Genomic DNA, 7,564 nt, shown 5'->3' with positions numbered 1-7,564 from the left:
GGACCTGGTGAGAGCTGGCAGCAGCTGGAGCAAACCTCAGTATTTTCCATCCTTTCTACCCACAAGTCAGGAGTGGCCTCTTTGTTCAATCTTTATTTACTTAAAATGTTTTAAACTGATTCTCTCAGCTGGATACTTACCTGTTTTTTCAAAGATGGCATACACTGGTCATTAAAAGGCTGATTTATAAAACTCTTCATTATTCATGAATAGGTGTATCTCAGTGGTTACTTTCTACTGGAGGAGGAAGCAAGAACAGTGTTCTTAAGAATGACCACACTCTTGTCTTGTTTCTTTGGAAAAAGAAAATTGTTAGTAACTGTTTTGATATAATTTTAATCACATTGAACTATAATTGCATGAAGAATGCAATTCAAATCACTAAGACCAGCCACTGACCAGTCATTTTTCAGTTGGATTTACAATTTTTCCCATGAAGAGAATGCTCTGAGTATATTGATCAACAATCAACAGCAAAAATGGACGGTTGAATTTAACAACAGGAGGAACAGAATGTGGAAGAAAATCTGTGCCAGTGACTGCTGCAGCCTCTGTGCCATTCTCGTGGATCTTCAGCAGGGCCTTGTGAGCAGCCTACAATGAAATAGAGCAAGAATTAATGTATGTGGAGTATGAGGTGTGAAATGATTAAAATTAGCACTAGGTTAATTCAGCTACTGCCTTTCATAAAAATGGCTGGTAGGCCAGGAACCAGGAATAAGGCCACTATAGCCCATGGTGTTTTTTTTAGCAATGTTGTCTCAATAAGCAAGTATTCTCACATTTAGAGTTCCTCAACACAAGTATATCCAACACAGACCTTAGGGACTGCACACCTTGTGGAATTAGTTGAAAGTAGAATATTCAAGCAAATTCACAAGGAATGACAATTTCAGAGGGAAAGGAAGTTGGGCTCCAGAACTGCTCTGTATGTTTCCCTAACAGCATGTGCGTTACAGTTTAGCCAGTAGAAATTCAACCTTGATACCAATTTCTTTTAAAAAATTATTGTTCGGCATTTTTAATCTTTTTTTTTACTAGCCCCAAAATGTTAGAACATTGTAATTGCTGCTTTCAGAATGGCTGTAAGAATGCTAGTCTTTCTCTTCACTTTATCTGTTTCTCTTCACATTATCTGTTTCTCTTCACGTTATTTTCAGAAACAGGATGTTTTCCTCAAGTCTGGTCCATCTTACATGATTAGCACTCATCAGGGCCTTCAATGGCAGCAGAAGTTTTAAAATCCTTTAAAATCATAGAATGCACATATTAGAAAAAAGGCCACTTTTCTGCTAGATATGCTGATGCCAGGCATCCCGAGTACAGATATCCAGGGGCACTCCTTTCATGTGCAGAAACTGGACTGTGTTTAGTTTCTGGGACAAATGCTACACACCACCCAACCTTTGCCTGTCAGTCCAAAGACGGTACCCTTATCTCCAGATCTTGGAGAAGTTTGAGAAAGTCTGAACTTTACCAGCTAAATGTTCTAGTTCAGAGTATCAGCCAGCCCTAGCAATAAGTAAAATTTCACTACTTAGCTTAGGGCAAGACAGTTGGGTGTTGAGGAATCCATAGACCATTGCTTCTGCTGACAAACTTACTTTTGAAACCTTCACATCAAGCCTTCCTGTGATTCCAGACAGATCAGCCCGGTCAGAAAACACATCAGTTACACCCAGATTCATGAACATCTTCTTTAAGTCATAGGTGCCTGAAATTGATAGTTTTGGAATATGCACTTCTATTCTCCTGTGAATTCAAAAGAAAATTATGGTAGTTATTGCAATCAAAGCATGCCTTGGACTGAAGACTCCCAACTTGCTGGCGGTTCTTCTGTGCTAACATGTTAGTCTTTTAATCTGAAAAAGATGGCAACAAAAAGAAGATGGGAAGATGATGATCTGGAGGATAGGAAAGGAGAACGACATCCGCTGTGCTTTCTTGTATGATTCTGCAACACAGTCACTTGATGGTAGAGCAAGAAGTGGTGGTGCCAGCATTTTTAGGACTAAGTTTACATTCTCTTTCTAGTCTTGCAGGTTTTTCTTTTGGAATTCACATCCCCCATTCCTTCTGAGGGATCTGATTGCTATGTCACAGTATTACCACTCTTAACACATTGTGCTTGAGACAAGGGAAATGGAAACACTTAACATCAACTAGAAAACGGGGCGGGGGGGGGGAGGAATTAAATTACCCAGCTCACAGATCTCTTCCCTCATCACAAGGCAATGCTGATTGTAACTTTGCTGAAAGTATCAAATTATTAAATCATTTGGTTTGCCCCTTTATACCTATTCCATTGCTTAAATCTCCAATCAACAGCAAAGGCTAGTAACTGTAAAACCTGATCATAGCATTCAGACTGGATTCTGACTACCCTGAATTATCAAATCAGAACTCCATATTTACCGTCTTTCAAGTGATTTTTCCCATTTAGACAAAGTGTCTTTTGTCAGGGCATCTTCCAACTCTTTCATTTTTCCTTCATTGGGCAGAATAAACAATGCTGCAACATCTCCCTTGTAAGGAATTTGCACCACTTTGCAAGACAGCTTCTGGTCAGAGTATGTTTTATAAAATCCATCTCGAGTCATCATCTTCACTTCAACTGAGGTCTTTGCATTCACATGGAAATAATCCTTGCGAGTCCCCTTGATACTGAAAGGATTTTCCCAGTAGGCTTAAAACCAAAAGAGAAAGAATGCAATCAAATGCTTATTTCAAGGAGGATATATTAATATAGCCCAGACTAATGTACACCAGATAAACCCATGTCTGAAGATTTACACTCATACTTGAAGATCAAATGTATTCCAAGTTTATTAAAGATCTTGTTCCTTGTCATCTTTGCTGTACCGTGTCCAGTAACAACTAAATATCCCAGGTTAAATTTCTTATGGACTTGTATGACACCTTTCTAAGTCAGATAAATTAAATGAAGTAACTTCATCATATTACCTTACATTATATTTGAAGAAAATGAAAGCTGACCAGGATCTAACAAGTTACTTTCTGGTTTCAGAACATTGCTTGTAAAGCAAGTTCCACAGCAGATGTCTGCCTTTTAAAAGGTAGCATGTTAAGCTCCTTCCATGCTTTTTCATATGTTCTTCATCTTGTAGCACTAAGGAAAAGCTTACATGCAAGAGCAACCCCAACTTTTGGGCCTGATCATAACTGCATTACAGTAAATGGAATAGGGCTTCAAGAGCATTAATCTTCAAAATTGTTTTCTCTTGATGTTTATTCAACTGGTTTTTCTATGGTATTTTGTTTTGTATTAAATCAGGTCCTTCACTGAACAAATACAAATACAAATGGCACACCTTGCCATTCTGTAAGTATGTTCTCTTTTTTTTAATATTAAATAGAAATAAGATAAAATTGAAAATAAATAATGGAATGTAAACTCCACCGTACTCTGGTTACTTTATAAGTTTGAACTTTCCTTCCTGCCCCCCCCCAGTAAAAAAAAGTATACTCTGGTATCATAAAGAAATGCCTCAGACTAGGGCACATGAGACTAGGGTACCCAAATTTAATGAAGTACTTGAAATAAAATCTGTTTTGCTGAAAGATCATCTATTTCCAAACATGGTTTTCTGGGTGGTAATTTTCATGTATGTCCTGCATGCTGCTACAAATGGAAATAACATCTAAGAGGAAGTTAATCCTTGCCAAAGCAGTGCATTCACAAGTACCTCTTGGGATATGTATAATGTGATGACAAGCTGTAGAACATTTAGGCTCCAACTCCAGAGACACCTATCCATTTAATAGGCATGGACTGTAAGTAAATTAAAGTGTTTGGCAATTTTTGTTAATCTGCATCTTTGGAATTTATTTTTCTACTTCATACAACTTGTGAAAACATTGTAATTTTTTAAAAAATTAGATAAAGTCTGACAGAAAAATTTACAAAAGCATAAATCTGTTGTGCTCTGGCAATTCCCTAAAACTTGAAGATTGCAAATAAATGAACTTTTATGCTTAGGAGCCTAAACATGTGCTAGAAAAATTTAGATATGGAAGAGCTTTCAAAGCATAAAAACTTTCAATGCCCCTTATCATAATAGCCTAATCTTAATACTGGCCTTTCTTTTAAAAATAATTCAGAAATAATCTGGGGTATTCGTTTCAGTACAGGTTAAAGTGAGGTAACTGCAGTAAGTAACACCTACGTAACTTACCTTTGAAATAAATGTAGTTAACAATTACCATTACAGTGTTTGGATCAAGGTCTTTAAGTATTTGGTTTATATTCCCATGGGTTTTGTTCTTTACATGATTGTTGATCTCTTTTTTAGCTTCAGTGGAATTCTGGAAGTTAGTAGAAACAATTTTTCCTTTGTACAGTTTTTTTATGTCCTTCAGAAATGTTTTCAGTGGCTTCAGCTGTTTGTCCATGAAGAGGGCATTCCCCATGCTCAGTTGCACCTGGCTGCCAGGGTGGTTCAGCAAGAGGAGGAGATGATGAAAGCCGTCGTGTATCTCCTCCTCCCGGGTGTTGGTGAGGTTAAAGGCCAGTGCTTCCAGCACCTGAGCCTGGCTGGTGGCTCTGGAGCCCAGGGCCAGGAGGGCAAAGGCAGTGGAGATGCTGACTGGGGAAAAGAAAATGTTCTTGCCAGGTTCTTGGGTGGTTGCTTGCCTGTAAAACCGGAAGGCAAAATCTGTGTTGCTGGGGACTATCTGTTGGCAGGACCCAAGAGGATCTCCCTCATACGGATGCTTCTCCTGGGGGTCAGTTGCCCTGGGCTCGTCATTGTGGTGGTCACTCTGGGTCAGGCTGTGGACATTGAGGTGAAGCATGGCCACCAGCAAGCACAGCAGGAGGGTGGCCTTCATCATCCTTCACAGCTACTGCATGGACAAAGAACAAAATGGTCTTGTGTGCTGGAGGTCAGCTGTGTCAACATCTTACCTTTTATTTCTATCTGCTACTACCTTTAACAGCTATCTGGTAATCACTGTTATCTCCTGACATGCTCCTTTACTATGGAAATATTTTTTTTAAATCCTTGTGCTTCTGAGTTTATCTGTAATTCCTATCCATTGCTGCCTACTTCAGTTCTGCTTTACTCTAGCTACAGAAGTCCCTTCTTACTGGAGAAAAACGTGTGAGTATTAAAGAAAAAAAAAAGAGTCAGAGGGAGAAAACAAGTGAAAAGATGCTGGGTTTGGGGTTTTTTTTTTTTGTCTCTGTGTAAATCCATTTTATGGTGAGGCAGCACATCAGGAGCGGCTCTTAATTCTTTTATGTTTATCTCCAAGAACTCTCAGGATTATTAAGCTATTAGTGATTGAAAGAGGCTTACGTCAAATGACAGTGCTATGTCAACGGAAAACAATAAAAGATTGCAGCACTCAAAGTGGTATTCTTTCTCTCATTCCTGACTCATTTTAATGTACAAAGTGACTAATAACAAGAGAGCTGGTAAAAATCTTCTGCTTCAATACCTGATTAGATCAGAATATGTTGCTTTATTTTAAACAGCCATTCATGCAACACATGTCTTCCAGATGGATTCCTCTCTGTGTGTACCTCTCCCATCCTGGTCATGTGAGGGTGAGGTCGGTGGTGTGGGCTTGGCCCCTCCTGTCTTTCCAAACTTTGTATCAGCAGGAAAGCCTCCTTTCCTAAGGAAAATAGCCATTTCTGATAACTGTGGCAATTTTTTGTGTTTGTTTATTGCTTTCTCTTTAACAGGTTAGACCAAGAACATGTTGGGATGATTTGTAGCATCTCTGATGTTTAACCTGTCAGAAAACAGAGCTATTCAAATTAAAAATTGTACTAATGACTAGAAGAGCAACTCCAAATAGCCTTCACCTAATGTCCTACTTGAAGCAGAACAGCTTCAGGGAAGAAGATCACAGTAGTTACCTGCTCACTCCCCAGTCAATGGCAAAGGTACTCAGAGACATGGGTCCAGCAGAGCAGATAAGATGTTTACTGGGATTTCCCCCACCTTGTGTCAGCACTCTGACCACTAAGATTTGACTGAAAAGGAGCCAGCTTGTCCCTCCACAGCTTTGCTCTGTGAGATCTGAGTAAATCAGGACTTACAGGGTAGGTTGGCATAGCAAAATCAATTTGTGAATTCTGTCTGGACCGTGTTGGTGTAAGACAGCTCATTCACCTTAGTTTCAGTTATGTGGTTGTAAGCTTTAGGGAACATTAGTAATGATAAAAAAATAAGATTGACAGATGGGAAGTTAGAATACTTTCCCCTAGTTAATGAAACAGATTGCTTCTAGAAGTGAAAGAGCTATTGGGGATAAACATTCAGAGCAGAGTTATACTCTGTGGAGCTGCTATAATGTATCACCACAATTTGCTATTCAATATTTCTTGAAATTAAGTTCTGCTGTCACTTGAATGTTTAGAAATGAGGTTTCACCCTTGAAAGCAGATGTGCTTCATGACTCACTAGCTAAATGTTGTACAGCTGCATCAAAATCGTTAAGGTAAAGATAGCTGGGTACTTACATTACATTCAGAAGGGTCTTGCTCTTGTATGGGTTGTACTGTTTCTTGCTGCTTTACTCATACTGCTGTTTTCCTCTGTTAAACATTACATGGTTTCCAATACATTTTACCTAAAAGGACAAAGCTGAATGCTGATGAAGCTAGTTTTCTTGGACATCATATGCATGTGTCCACATCACTCCAAACAGAGCAAAGACCGTGGGGCCCAGCTGGTCAGTAGAGTGGAGGGTTATATCCCAAAGGGTATGCAACTCCCAAGCAAATATTTATTGGAAATATTTCTGTGCCAAGGTCAGCTGCTTTGCCCTATACACTACCTGAGATGGAGATATCTGGTCATCTGGAGGCACACAAATTTGCCCAGCACTAAGCTCTGAAGGCCATGGTCAGGGTACGGGAGCTGCAGGGAGCACCTGTGAGCACCAGCCTACAGGACTCCACTTAAGTGTCAACATCTCATCTTTTATTTCTACACAGTAGAGACCCCACTGGTCACTATTAAGAAGACAATGAGTCCTCTTGGCCTCAGTAATGAAAAGGGTACATTCATTCATGTAAGAATGGTGAATTTTAGCTGTATATTGAATGGTAATCTTTCAGACACAGTGTCTCCTCACAGCCTAATAATACTTTCAGCCTAATAATACTTTCTATCTCTGTTAAGGACCACCTAATATATCAAGATCTGAAAGGTACTTAACGTAGACTTTAGCACTTGAAAAAGCTGTATAAAATACGTGTGCCATCACTGCGAGTGCCCAAACATGATACTGAACAAATGCAACTGTTGTAACATATATAAACAGTAAACCAAGGCACGGTTCCAAATCTCCCAAAGAATAGCAAATAACAGAAGAGAGCAACCCAGTCACAGCTAGGTTCCCTGCACAGTATCTACAGCCTCGGCTCTTTGTTTTTCTCTTTTTTTTTTTCCAGAATACACCTGAACTCTGCATGCTCATTTTAGATATAGCCAAAGTTTGCTGTTAAGTACTTTGGGTTTGAATTTGTATTTTTTTTCACTAGAGTACCAGTTGCTGCTGTCCCCTGGAGCCCTTGTGTAGGTCA

The 7,564-nt window shown here is 39.3% G+C and overlaps 1 protein-coding gene across 1 annotated transcript; it reads right to left on the bottom strand.

Annotated features, from left to right (window-relative positions):
• Positions 1-327: 327 nt before the first annotated feature.
• On the bottom strand, positions 328-6,702 carry LOC142032425 (alpha-1-antitrypsin-like). The gene is made up of 5 exons (XM_075031071.1): positions 6,497-6,702; positions 4,197-4,866; positions 2,416-2,686; positions 1,605-1,752; positions 328-594 (listed from the first exon to the last, which is right to left on the bottom strand). Exons 2-5 carry the CDS (start codon positions 4,852-4,854, stop codon positions 403-405), a joined length of 1,269 nt encoding a protein of 422 aa, XP_074887172.1. The 5' UTR covers positions 4,855-4,866; positions 6,497-6,702; the 3' UTR covers positions 328-402.
• Positions 6,703-7,564: the final 862 nt, after the last annotated feature.

The sequence above is a fragment of the Buteo buteo genome, chromosome 6, assembly GCF_964188355.1.
Source record: "Buteo buteo chromosome 6, bButBut1.hap1.1, whole genome shotgun sequence".
Lineage (NCBI taxonomy): Eukaryota > Metazoa > Chordata > Aves > Accipitriformes > Accipitridae > Buteo > Buteo buteo.
This window is presented reverse-complemented; position numbering and strand designations above follow the sequence as displayed.

What these genes read in the sequence shown, in the direction of transcription:
- LOC142032425 (XM_075031071.1), bottom strand. Translation starts at nt 4,854, where the DNA reads ATGATGAAGGCCACCCTCCTGCTGTGCTTGCTGGTGGCCATGCTTCAC. An exon ending in GAAAAATCACTTGAAAGACG is followed by an intron (nt 1,753 to 2,415) that starts GTAAATATGGAG and finishes TTGAATTCACAG; the next exon opens with GAGAATAGAAGTGCATATTC. An exon ending in TTGATGTGAAGGTTTCAAAA is followed by an intron (nt 595 to 1,604) that starts GTAAGTTTGTCA and finishes ATTTCATTGTAG; the next exon opens with GCTGCTCACAAGGCCCTGCT.